This window comes from Fringilla coelebs (genome assembly GCF_963513975.1).
Source record: "Fringilla coelebs genome assembly, chromosome: 10".
In the NCBI taxonomy this organism is placed as follows: domain Eukaryota; kingdom Metazoa; phylum Chordata; class Aves; order Passeriformes; family Fringillidae; genus Fringilla; species Fringilla coelebs.
In genome coordinates, this window is record NC_140036.1 from 4474638 (window position 1) to 4487937 (window position 13300).

The window sequence follows — 13300 nt, forward strand, 5'->3', positions numbered from 1 at the left end:
AACTCCCCTGGCCATGCCCATCTCTCAGTGTCCCTTGGAAATGATTAACATTCCAGTTTGTGGTGGTGATTTAGGTGATTCACAGCTGGTCTTCTTTCAAAGTGCACTGGGGTGTGTGCAGGAGCCACAAGTGACTGTTCCTCTCATCTTGCCCAGTCTAAAATAATTTATGTGCCACTTGTCCTCCAAACTGGCCTTGCTATGAGCTCATCCATCTAAGTTCAGGTTCTTACCTGCTCACAGCTGGGGAGAAGGCTTGAATTCACTTCTCCCTTTTTTTCCACAGCTCTAGTAGTATTCCTTGGGTTTAGTGCCTGAACTGCAGTACTTTCACCTCCCATATATCCTTCTAGAAGATAAATTATCATACTGAAAAGAACACGCCCTGTGCCAAATGCTTAAAAGAGTAATTTATTAGCAAATCTTCTACAAACTGGTTTGAGCATGGGGGGGGATGCATTTCTAGAGAGGATGACTGATCAGAAACGTGGCAGTTCCCTAAAAATGGGAACTCTCTGTGTCCAAGGATGGCCTGGGCTCCACACCCACATCTGCACTCCAGGACTGGAGCTGGAACAGGAGCTTGGGAGAGGGAAGTTTTGACAAGGAATCTGATACACACTCATGGCATGCTCATTTAAAAAATAGAGGAGGGACTCTGCAAGCTGGAAGGGAGGAGGAGATAATAACCAGGACAGCAGCAGCATGTTGGACCCCAAAGAATACACAGGATCTAAGCTGAAGCTGCTGGCATGTCAGTCATCCAAGTGAAGATCCAAGAAGTGACCTTTCCCTTATTCTTTTAGACCTGTATGAAGTTTCATTTCCAGAGTTCTCCCAAAGGTTTATTCTGAACCTCCTGCATAGTTTCCTTTGCAATGGACTTGATTTCTCTGTGCAAGTCTTCAATGCTCTTTGAAGCATCCACTGTCTGTTTCCAAGACAATTAAAATACAGGACAGATAACAGAGAATACAGAAATGAGAAAAACCTTACTGTTAACATCTGCTTACCCCCCATTACTCAATGTTATTCTTCCTGAGTAGTGAAATGAGCTAATTACACCCCCTCTCTGCAGTTTCTGGAGTGCATTTGGAAGAAATCAATTTATGTAGGAACAGGCATTTAAGAAGTAGATGTGAGGGTGGGTGAAGGGGAACAGAAGGATCTGCTGCAGCCTGTTGTTTGCTGGCATCTCTGGGTGTGTGACAGAGGCAGGTAGGCTAGGGATTCATCCCAGGTGCACCAAGAGCTGACCAGGATCTCCTGGAACAGGGATGTGCCCTCTCTGCCACATCTCAAGTGCCCTTGGCTGGTCCCCAACGTGTCCTGCTGAGCAGGAGTGGGAAGGGGCAGCACAGGGATGTGACAGGCAAAATCTGGGAGCTCTCACTAGAGACCCCCACCCCAGTCCATGACAAACCCATAAGAGTTAATTCTCACCTTCCAATTTAGGGTCTTGTCCTCCATGAGGCAATAGAAGCACTGAAGAACTTTCTCTTGGAAGGAGCTGGTCTCATAACGTTCCTGTCCAAAGTTGCCTCGTTCTGCTGCTGCTTCTGGGTTTAACTGGAGGAACAGGATCAGGTCTGGCTTTGGGAGCCCAACATCAGGCTGTTTGCACCAGTCCAGGCCAAAGTTCTGCCCCAAGCAAGGACAAGAGAGTTTGAGGTGAGACACAGAGACAGGAAAGCAGCAGGTTGGTTGGAGTGAGGTGGGAAAGGAACAGCTAAGGATGGCAGGAATTGCAACCCAAAACACTCAGCACAGGCCATGAACTGCACAGGTGATAGCCCAGCTTACCATGTGGGAATTCAGCCCTGCTCATTTGGGGGTGAGCAGGTTTTGTCAGGTGTTCAGCACCTCCTGTGCCTATTTAAGTTGGAGAGAGTGAAAGCTTTTCATGCCTCTGCTGTAGATCCCATCTGAGCTCTACCAAGGCACGTTCCGAGCCTCCACACAGCCAGTACCACTCCAAAACTTGTTCAGTCCAAAAGAAAGCTGTTCCCAAACACAAAGACCACACAGCTGCAATGCAGATCTCTCTGAGCCCATGGAGGCTCCTTCCCAATACTCACCTCCCCAGGAATTTCAGCCCAGACACAACAGATGCAGTTTTCCAGCTTTTGGATTTTGCTGACAGGTCTGAAGAGTTTCACCAGGGCATCCTTAATTGAATCCATGATGTTGGTGAGACTAGAGTCCACTTACTGCTCATCCACATCTTAAATCGCTCTAAGAGGAGCTGGCACATCTGCCCTCCAGTTTTTCCCCAGATGGGTAATCTGGGTATATTTGGGATGTATGTGCAGTGGGTTTTTCAATCCCATGAGGGAGTAAAAGAAGCTGAAAGTGCAACAACATCTCGGGTGTGAGCTCTGGCAGCCAGCAGACTTTTGTGTTAGGTATGGACATAAACATCTCCCCTTCTCGTGGGAATTCCTGGGAATGCTTCTTGAGTGAAAAACATGCCAAACTCCATTCTTTTAAAAAGCAGAGGACGCCCATTCCAGCAGGAAAGGATGCCATCCCTGCTTCCCAAGGGTGGTATCCACATGGCTGAGCCCTGCAGGTCACCAGCTACATTCAAAGAAATGCAGACACTTTAAGACACCCTTTTTCCCCCACCAGAAAGCAGCAGAGCATTCCTTGCTGTGCCCATGAGGATTTGGGATCATTATTTTGGGGTGACTCAGCTCATGTTACACATCCTGGCTCTTAATTTGGGGCTTTTGCAGACACCTAGTTAGCACCTAAATGCTTCAATGCATCTGTCTCAAGATACACAATGTCCAGGAAAGCAGGAGGGTGGGAGAAGATGCAGGTGAGGGTGCAGGGCTTAGGGGCCCAGGATCTCCTCAGTCCTTCCAGGAAGCAGGAAAGGCTTGGGCAGGAATGAATGCAGGTCACAGCTGGTGCTGCAGGCATGGCTGGAGCTTCTGTGACCACTCTTAGAGGATTGGTGACTGCTCAGCAGGAACAGGACACTTCTGATGGAGTGGGGCAAGAGTGTCTGTGCAGAATGGCTCCAAGGGAGGCTCTCAGAGCTGACTTGTTCTGAAAGCCAAAAGGCACAAGTGGGAATGCCAGAAATTCAGGCTAAATGAAGAAAACCATTTTTACTCTGAAGGTGAGCAGAGAAGAACCCAGAAAGGAATGGATATACATGCCTGAAGATACTCAGACTTGGCTGGATGTAGGCCCAAGCAGCTTGCTTATGTCAGCCCTGCTGGAGGCTGAGTTCTACAGGTCCCTTCTAATGTATGTGGTTCTGTTCCACAAGATGATGGGGCAGCAGCCTGAGCAAGTACAGAAAGTCTTTAATAAACTCCCAGAATCATTCTCCAGAGTCATACATCTCAGGTTCCAGTCCAGCAGTCTGTCCAGACTTACAAAAAGTCACCAAATAAGTTTCTGTGCTTGTTCTGGGGAAGGGTGGGCCCATGTTATAATCTGAGCTGAACCTTCCATCCCTCATGTCCCAGAAGAATGGCCCCTGGGCCATCCACACCAACAGCCTGGGGCAGAGAGAGGGGCAGGGGCTGCTGCAGGTCTCACTCACCCCTTTGGCACTTGTGAAGGCCACTCCAGAGAAGGCATATCTGTCTACCACCACTGTGATCCCCTGCTGCAGCTTCTCCTTCATCATCGGCCTGAAACCATGGGGGAGATAAAATAACAGAACTGCACTCCTTTATGGTGACAGAAATGGAAGGAGTTCATCTAAAACTCCAAGATTAACTCTACCATTAAGGGAGATCAGCTGTGATGCAGGTGGCAGGTGAAGAGCTGTTTGTATTCCCCACCAGGCACTGACCAAATACCCTCTCATGATACCCAAACTCCAGCACTGGGCACTGCTCTAAGCAGCTCCAGGGCTTCCAAGCAAGATCACAGATAAACTATATTAACATGGACAGCTCAGTCCTCTTCCCTGTATAGGTGGTACAGCAGATTTTGTGATATGCTCTGCCCCCTTTATTCATGACACTTCTTAGAGCTCACTTCTGTCCCTTCTGTTCTCCCAGCTTAACTGGCACTGCCACTACAGCAGAGCCAGCAAAGCTCTTCTGCAAAATGAGAACAGTTTGGAATCTTTATTTCCAGGTAAAAATAACAGCCAACAGTGATTTCCCCACATCCACACACAGGCTCTGTGACTAAAGCAAGGACAGCCAGTTGGTTGAACACAGCCTTTGGCCACAGGGGAAATTTGGGCACAATTCCTTAAGCACTGTCACACACAGGGGCTGCCTGGTAAAGCAAGGTATCTTCAGGAAAAAGAGTAAATTCACAGCCTGAACTGGTTCAGTCTCAGCTGCCCAATGTTTTAATCCAGTACAAAAAAAAAAAAAAACAAACAAACTGTGGGATCTGATCTAAGATTACAAGGGGAGGGTTAGATGGGATTTTGGGAAGGAACTGTTTCCTGTGAGGATGGGGAAGCCCTGGCACAGTTACCCAGAGGAGATGTGGCTGCCCCTGGATCCCTGGCAGTGCCCAAGGCCAGGTTAGACAGGGCTTGGAGCACCCTGGGACAGTGGAAGGTGTCCCTGCCCACGGCAGGGGTAGAACTGGATGTGCTTTAAGGTCCCTCCCAACCATTCTGTGATTAAATCCAAAGCTGTAAGAATCCTTAAGACACCATTTCCAGCCTGTTTTCCTGTCTAAACAGGATCACATTCTTGTACTTTCTGTGCCCACTGCAAGCTCAAACCCCGTGGGATCCAACCCCACCCATTTTTCTTTCCCAACCGAGCAAACATCATCTTTACACATGCTCCCAGCGGTTGGCAGAGAAGAGCAGGTGGATGGTGTGGTCCTCCAGGTTCTTCTCCCTCCCCAGGTAGGAGCTGATCAGCTGCCCAATCTCTGTCGTTCTGTCTGCAGGAAACACAGAAGATGCAAAGGCTGCCCCAAACTGCTCTTCCCAGAGGGGTGTCCATCTGTCCACAGGAGGGGGTCTGTCTGTCACAGGTGGGAGGCTGGTCAGGGGTGGCAGGAGGTCTGTCCAGAGTGAGTGGGATGTTTATTTGCCACAGGCGGGAGAAGGTCAGTCCATAAGAGGCTGGATCTACCTGCCTGTGACAGGCTGGGGGGGAAAAGCTCGGTCCATCCAGGCTGAGTCTGTCCGTCTGTCTGTCCGGGACGGGAGGAGTGTATCCACCCGGGGGGTCTGTCTGTCCGGGATAGGAGAAGTCTATCCGCCCGGGGGGTCAGTCTGTCCGGTGGGAGGCGGTCGGTCCGTCCAGGCTGGGAGGGCTCTATCTCTCAGGGCTGGGGCGGTCCCTCCGTTCAAACGCGGGCGCGCCCAGAGCGCGGGCGCGACGCGAGATCCTCCGGCCGGCCCCCCGCTCCTTCCCTCCCTCCCTCGGCGGGCTGAGCCCCGCCACGCCGTACCCGGGAAGCGGAGCAGGTCGGCGCGGTGCCCGGCCTCCCTGAGGGCCTCCACGAGCCGCCGGCCCTGCGTGCTCTTGCCGGCGCGATCCACGCCCTCCAGCGCGATCAGCGCTCCGCGCCGCGCCGCCATCGCCGCCCCACACGGCCCGGGCCCGCCCCTTCCGCCGCGCCCGCCAATCGCCGCCCGCCCCGCCCCTCATGAATATGCAGCGCCGGCGGCGGCTGCGGCCAATGGGCGGCGGGCGGGCCGTGAATACGGGATGAGGCCGCGGGCCTTGTCATGCGGGCCCGGCGGGCGGCGGGGAGCGGCGCGCGGGCCGCAAGATGGCGACTGCCATGTACCTGGAGCACTACCTGGACAGTGAGCGCGGGGCGGGGGCTGCGGAGGGGCCGGGATGGGGAACGGGGCGGGGGCGGTGGGATCGGGGCGGGGGTGGCGGCGGCGGCAGCGCGGGAATTAAAACTGCGCCACGGGCAGCGCGGGGGAGTGGGGGGGGCGGTGGCACAGGGCTTGCGTCATCAGCCGGCGCCGGGCTACGTCAGCAGTGCGCGCTGGGGAGTGGGAGTGAAGCCATGGCGGCTGTGGGGGTCAGCGGGGCGGGGGTTCTGTCCTGTCCCCTCAGTCTGCCTTGGGTCCCGCTCCCGTCCCGTCCCGTCCCCTCGGCTGGGCCGTGGTGCTGGCTCAGTGCCCAGCTCCCAGGCAGGTGCTGGGCCTGCTGAGGTGAGCGGGCGGCTCACGGTGAGTGAATCGCAGGATGGGTTGGGTTGGGTTTGGTTAGGAAGGGCCTTAAAACTCATCTCGTTCCAGCTCCTGCCATGGGCAGGGACACCTTCCGTTCATAAGGTTGCTCAGAGCATTTAGCAGCGTTTTTATTGTAGGTATTGAGAATCTGCCGTGCGAGCTGCAGAGGAACTTTCAGCTGATGCGGGAGCTGGATCAGAGGACAGAAGGTACGTGCAGCTGTTCCAGCAAGCAGAGGCGGGAGAGCCCGGCCTGGAGGACCGGAGAGCCCCCTGGAGGCCGGGCTTCAGGGGCTGTGGCTGTTCCTTCTCTCAGGCTGAGTGCTCTGCAGCGTTTGCCTCTTTCCTGTGAGGATACAGCTCACATGGCAGGGCTTGATTTTGTTTGCAGTTTAAATTCATAGCTCTGTGATCACTCTACTCAGTGCCCATTTGAGTGGCCTTCCTTCCTTGTGTTTCCATATGTAACAAGTTCTAGATTCCTGTGTGCCTTGCAGGATGGGTTTTTTCCTTCCTTTTTGAAGTTTTTGTTGGTGTCTGTCTGCACATTAATTATTTTCATTTTGAACCATTAGAGCAGTAAGTGATGGCCCAACAATTAAAATGTTTTCTGTGTGGGAAGAGAGGCTGAAACTTATGAACCCATGGGTTCAGGTCATGATCTTAACTGTGAATTAACTGTAAATTAACTTCTGAATTAGCTGTAGAACACTAGAGGAAGCAGAATCACACCACAAGTGCCAAACAGCGAACACCTTTAACTTGACAGGCTTTGTTTTTAAAAAGGAAAATGCATTAAGGAATTGAGGGGAGCATAGCAGCTGTCAGGAAGGGTCTCCTAAATGGAACTAGAAAGTCAAAAATATCTGCTTTTCTTTCTTTTTTCCAGACAAGAAAGCAGAGATTGACAGCCTGGCAGCAGCATACATTGAGTCTGTGAAGAACATGGTACCTGAGGAGAGGGTGGAGCACCTGAGGAAGATCCAGAGTGCCTACAGCAAGTGTAAGGAGTACAGTGATGACAAAGTGCAGCTGGCCATGCAGACCTATGAGATGGTGAGCCATGGAAAAATGGGCATCCTCTGGAATGCTGCACGTGGGGATGCTTCACAGTGCCAGCTTCCCCTCACCTTTTCTTCTTTTTGATTTAAATTTCTTACCAGGACAAATTATTAGCCCTCAATCTTACATTTCTCTCTGTTGCCATCCCCAAAAAGCTTTCTCCTTTGGCACCAGGTTTCCCTTTTGCTGAAGAATTAGTGAGTTTACCCCCCTTGGAGGTGGCTTTATCAGCACTACTCCTCTGCTGTGTGATAATGCCAGCAAATTTGCCCCACTCCCTCCTCCCCAGCTGCTCTCTGTCACTGATAATTTATTTGGAGCACACTTAGTTGAAAGCAAATTGGTTTTTTTAAAGCCAGCTGCTCTGCTGTGTTGTGGAGGAGCAGCAGGAATTCTGCTCAGTTGCCTTGGTTTATTGGACATCAAAATTTCCTCAATGGACCTTGGGAGAAAATCCCATTTCTTAAGATGCATCTTTCCGCTTTTTTTTTCTTTCCTTCTGTGCCTTGAATAATTCTTATCTCCACTTGTTTTACCCCCAGGATGAAAGTTGACTGAGGGGAATCCTTTTGACTGTATTAAGTATTTGTTATCCAGCTTGCAGAGATGCTTGGGGTTTTGCTACAGCTGCAGTAGGTGTTTGGCTGCCATCAAACACTGCAAGGAGGGAAATGATGTCCCAGGAATATCAATGCCCTGGATAATTAGTGCACTCATTTAATGACAAACTATTGCAGCAGCACAGTTTGGGGCTGCTGCCTTGGAATCCCTGTTCTGAAAGTCACTTTATTGCAGCCAGGGTAATTAATTAATTAATTAACGTGTGTTGACTTGATATTGAGGATAGCCATCCTCTCTCTGTCTGTATTCATTTTTAAACTTCTTGGGTTCACATGGCAGTGGAGTACCAGGGGAAACTCTGTGTGCTCTGCTCAACGCATTTCAAGGACTACCTTTGAATTTTGAAAATCACAGGGACAAAGTCATGATTTTTAGTATCTCTCATCTTGTTTTGTTCTGAAAGTCATTACTCTGAGTTGCTTTTACTCCCTGTTGCCTCCCTTCTCCTCCCTTCTACTTGCTTGTGGAGGGGCTGGATCCTTGTGCTTTGCCTCCCATGCCATTTCCCTTTCCCCAGCCCATACCCCTTTCCTGCCTCGTTCTGCACCACCACACTCTGCTCCTGCTGATAACAGCCACGTTTGAGCCCTTCCTGTTTTTGCTGGGGGCTCTTTTTTTGGGTGTTTCTTTGCAGTTCAGTTTGTGGTTTCCTCTTGGGGCAGGTGGATAAGCACATCCGGCGGCTGGATGCGGACCTGGCGCGCTTTGAAGCTGATCTCAAAGATAAACTGGAAGGCAGCGACTTTGAAACCCCTGCATCCAGGAGCCTGAAAAGTGGGTGAATTTTACACAATTGGCATCCTTTTCCAGCACTTAGAGTATCAAAGAAGGAAGGCTGAGATCAAAAATAGGCTGTTATTTCTGGAGGAAGGAAAGAAATGTGTTGTTCTGTTTGTTTTTAATGCTCTTACAGTGGGCAAGAGATGAAGAGAAATGTGGTGCTGGGATCAAATTTACTGTCATTTGTTTTATCCTGAGGTTGTTACTGGTTCTGAAGAGGGTGCTGTGCCAAAACTGCACTGCTGTAACAGTCTTAGTTTTGGGAGAAATTAGGAATTAAAATATTTAAAATTAAAAGCAGCAGCGCAGTACAGCTTTATGCCTTTGAACAATGAAATAAGGGGTAGGAGCAAGGAGGTGGAGATAAAAGTTGTTAGTTATTGAGTAATCTATTAACTGTGTTTAAAAATACACTGAGATAAAAAAAAAATACTGCATGTCTAATCAAGTGTGATGCTGTTTATGACATACTGCAGTGCTTTATTGCCAAAACTACAAACACAAGAGCTCGGTGCTCAGTTGTTATTAATTTGGTGTACTTGTGGCTTACAAATGCATTTCAGTCAGCATATTCAGTTACATATATAATAAGGATTACTCAATTACATATGCAGTAGGGATTTGTAGCCAGTAACTGCATCAAAAGAACAGATGGGGGTGTTTCTGCTACTCAGATAAAGTGATGGGGTTGTTTTTCCTTTCTAGAGGGACGAAGTCAGAAAGACAAAAGAAGCTCTCGTGGTCGAGGCAGGAGAACATCTGAAGAAGATACACCAAAGAAAAAGAAGCTCAAAGGAGGGTAAGGCAAAGCCAGGCACAACTCCAGGGCCTTGGCCTCGACACTTCATGAATTTTCCACAGGCTCATGTTACCCTATTTATGACTCATGTCCAGATGGTGAGCAGTATTAGGAGTGTTCTGGTCTTACTCCATTTCATTAATGTCCTGCTTAGGACAGGCCAGCATTGTTAATTAACTCCTTGGTTGGCATGTGGAAGCTCAGCATGCTTGGAACACTCTGACTGGAAGGACAAGATCAGTCTCCCTGTTGCTGTTGGCAAGCTGGGAGAAAATAGCTTTGATTTTTGTCACAGGGCTATTTTTAACAGTTGCTTGTGGTCTTCATGGTAAAAGAAATTCAGTTGGCCATCAGGACAGAAACTGATGTTGTGCTGCTGTTCTAGAAATCTTGGAGAATTTTGGGGGGTTGTTTTCACAGGATTGTGTCCTAGGTAGCCTTGAATAATCTGATTTGGTTTCGAGAGGTGATGAGGAAAGCTTGTCCCCTCTCTCAGGTGGGATTTATATTGAAGGGGCTTGGTTTACTATGATATTTTCAGGTGGCAGGAAACTAAAAGTAGCTTCTATGGACTGCTACTGGCATGTCAGCACATCCCTGTCAGGGTAAGAGGGTTCACTCATCCCTGACAATGAGAAAAAAATCTATATTGAAACAGGTTGGGGAAAACCCCAAACAGGTTATTGTACCCACAGCCAGGAGTAATGTGTATGGTAATTTGTTACTTTACTCATGACATCTACAAATCCCTCTCTTAATTCTTTCCACTCATACTGTGTTTGATCCAACCTACCTTATGATTTTAATTACTGGATTGTGGTAATGCAATACAAACTCTAAAGAGGCTCAGTGTGGTTTAGGGAAGATACTGTAAAACACTAATTTTCCCAAGTAGGATTTGGATGTTGAAAACACCAAATCCCAAAATGGTTTGAGTTTGGAGGGGCCTTAAAGACCATCCCATTTCAGCCCCTTCAGTGGCAGGGATACTTTCTACTAGCCTGGGTTGTTCCAAGTCTGGCCATGAACATTTCAGGAGTGGGGAGGCACAGCTTTTCCAGGCAACCTGTGCCAGGGCTTCCCTGCCCTCACAGGGAAGGATTTCTTCCCAGTATCCCATCTAACCCTGCCCTCTGGCAGTGGGGAGCCATGCCCTTGTAACACAGTGCTGTCTGCAGTTCAAAAGTGTTTTGTCCTGTCTCTGTCCTTGCCCACAGGTCTGAGTTTGCTGATACCATCCTGTCAGTGCATCCCTCAGATGTCCTGGACATGCCAGTGGATCCCAACGAGCCCACCTACTGCCTGTGTCACCAGGTGTCCTATGGAGAGATGATTGGCTGTGACAACCCAGATGTAAGCACTTGAGAGATGGTTGAATTTCAGGTGTTTGTTGCCTCCCAACCCTGTGCAGTCCAAGGAGGGGGTCCTTGCTTAGTTAGCTCAGTCCTTGATCACTTAGCTCATGGCAAATGATGGGAATGTTTGTGAGCCACTAACAGTCTCCTCTGTGGGTTTTTCCTTTCTCTCTTGCAGTGCCCAATCGAGTGGTTCCACTTTGCATGTGTGGACCTGACCACCAAACCAAAAGGGAAATGGTGAGTGTGACAGCATTCAGCTTGGGGGTTTTTATCAGGCTGCAGTTTGCCTCAACAAGAATTTAAACCCTGCTGTGACCCTGACAGAGGAGCTTTGCTCTTTTCATCACAGGGTTTGCATCCTCTGTGATTGGGGATTAATTTGATGCTAGAAGATAAAAGACAAACCTTCTTAAAATCCATTTCCACAGAAGTCTTAGGTACTGGTGGGAGCAAAACTTGCCTGATAAACAGAGCAGGTTCTGACCTGAGGCTTGTGTAAACAGGGACATGTTACATCTGAGGTTAGCTCTATTGTCACTAGTTGTGGCTGTGCTTAAAACAGACACAGGTGCCTCTTTGTTTCACTTCTGAAGGCAAAGTTTGAAGACTTCTCAGGGATTTACTATGTGCTTATCTTGGAAAGGATCATGGGCTTGTTACTTTTATCTAATGGACTGTTTTAATTGAATAACAAATTGCCCATCAGAAACAGGCTTAATTGTGCACAAATGTTAAAAACAGTCCTCAGGCTCTGTGCAGTTAATTTCAGGAGCTAATTACTGCCTCTTTCTTTTTTTCTACAGGTTTTGTCCTCGTTGTGTTCAGGAAAGAAAGAAAAAGAAGTAAGGAGTAGAGGGGGATACACTGCCGAGGCAAGAAGAATTTAATATATTCCTTCATTCATGTTGCAATATTACCTTTGATTATTTTTTGTTAGTCTATCCTCCATCTTTTTCTGGTATGATATTTAATTATCCAGTGGCCAGTTGAAATTCCTGTTCTTTCCTAAGACAATGACTTTGGGAGGGAGTCCCAAATCCCTTTGCCACGGAGATTTTATTTATGTTAGTCTTGCACAATAATACTGAGGGAGGGTGTTGCCTTTTCTGGCTGTTTCCATTTCCCTGAAGATTCTTTTGAGTACATCACTGTGAAGATGAAACCTGCAGTATTCTTGAAGAGAGAGAAAAGGTTGGATTTATTCACCAAATAAGATGAAGGCCTGAGTTGTTAGCTGTGATTGCCTGTGTGGCACATGGGTAAATCAGGAGATCAGGTTTTAGGGAAAGGCTCCCTGATGATTTTTGTTTGTTCCCATGATGGTGTGGCTCTGCTGTTGAAGAAGGCTATCAGGAATGTTGTAACAGAACTTCTTGTCTTTTCTTAATTGGCCACATTTGGATGTTCTTGACTTCTCTAGCTGCCTTTCAGATGATGAATGCGAATCCTTGCATTAGCACAGTGTCAGTGGCTGCAGCAGAAGAGAGAAAGGAAATCAGGAGCTGGAAAGTAGAAGTCTGTCTTTTCCTTTCTCTGAGATACAGAAGAACCAAGTCTTGCTTTTGTATCTGTCTCCTGCATCACAAGGCTTCCCTGCCTTCAGGGAAAGATTTAGTGGGGAAAGGTGTTCCAGGTTTCCTTCCTGCTGGTGAAAGGAGGAAAGAAAAGCCCCAAACTCATGAGGTTTGCTGGCTCTGGTCCCTAGTGGGTGTTGGTGGCTGCTCTGTGCAGGGCTGTGTGCTGCTTTCCATACCAGTGTGCAGGAGCTCTTGGTACAGACTGCTGGAAAGGCATCAAGAAACTCCCAGATAAACTTTTCTTCTGCTGAAAAAAAAACCAGCATAGAAGGTTAAAAACACTTCTACTCAGATTCTGGCACCTGTTTTCAAAAGAAAGAAGGCTTTTCCTGTTACACTGAGCCTCATGATTTGCAATGAAGGAAAGTAGAACACAGCTCTTGCCACCTCTCCTTCCCTCTGTGGGGCTTTGTGCCTGCTGCTGATGTAGAAGAAACCTCTAAACTGTGAGTCAGCTTTTCCATGAACATTGATTTGTGGCAGGAAAAAAGGATGGATTTTAGGAAAAAATCCCTTTCTTTAGGATGCTGTCATTTCCAGTGTGATGTTGCAGGTGTCTTTACTGCATTGCATCACAGAGAGATGAAGTTCCCACAGTTCTGTGTGTGAAAATGCACATTTGTGATGCACATTTGTCATTGGAACATGGAAAGCAGGCAGGGAAATTAAGGCCAGAGTGCTGGATGGAAGGAGGAGGAAGAGCAGTCACACAAACCTGGAGTACAGCCTGCCCTCTTCTTCCTGCCTCTTCATGAGAGCAAATTTGTGGTACCTCATGAGCCAGCCTGTGATCCAGTGCCCTGATGCTGCTCCAGGGTTTGTTTTCCCCTCCCACCCAATGGTATTGTAGGCAACTTCTCTTCCTGGTTTTCCTAAGATTTGTTAGTACTGCTATTGCTGTGGATTAAGCAATTGATTGGAAACAATCTCAAAATTCCACTCTGGAGATCTTGCTGGAAATG

The 13300-nt window shown here is 48.4% G+C and overlaps 2 protein-coding genes across 2 annotated transcripts; one reads left to right on the forward strand and one right to left on the reverse strand.

Moving 5' to 3' along the window:
- Positions 1–99: 99 nt before the first annotated feature.
- On the reverse strand, positions 100–5540 carry DTYMK (deoxythymidylate kinase). Its single transcript, XM_084212157.1, has 5 exons — positions 5401–5540; positions 4776–4884; positions 3563–3653; positions 1444–1641; positions 100–931 (listed from the first exon to the last, which is right to left on the reverse strand). Exons 1-5 carry the CDS (start codon positions 5528–5530, stop codon positions 821–823), a joined length of 639 nt encoding a protein of 212 aa, XP_084068283.1. The 5' UTR covers positions 5531–5540; the 3' UTR covers positions 100–820.
- Positions 5541–5626: 86 nt separating this feature from the next.
- Positions 5627–12235, forward strand: ING5 (inhibitor of growth family member 5). Its single transcript, XM_084212229.1, has 8 exons — positions 5627–5761; positions 6280–6351; positions 7031–7197; positions 8487–8598; positions 9310–9403; positions 10621–10756; positions 10937–10998; positions 11565–12235. Exons 1-8 carry the CDS (start codon positions 5725–5727, stop codon positions 11605–11607), a joined length of 723 nt encoding a protein of 240 aa, XP_084068355.1. The 5' UTR covers positions 5627–5724; the 3' UTR covers positions 11608–12235.
- The last annotated feature ends 1065 nt before the right edge of the window (positions 12236–13300 follow it).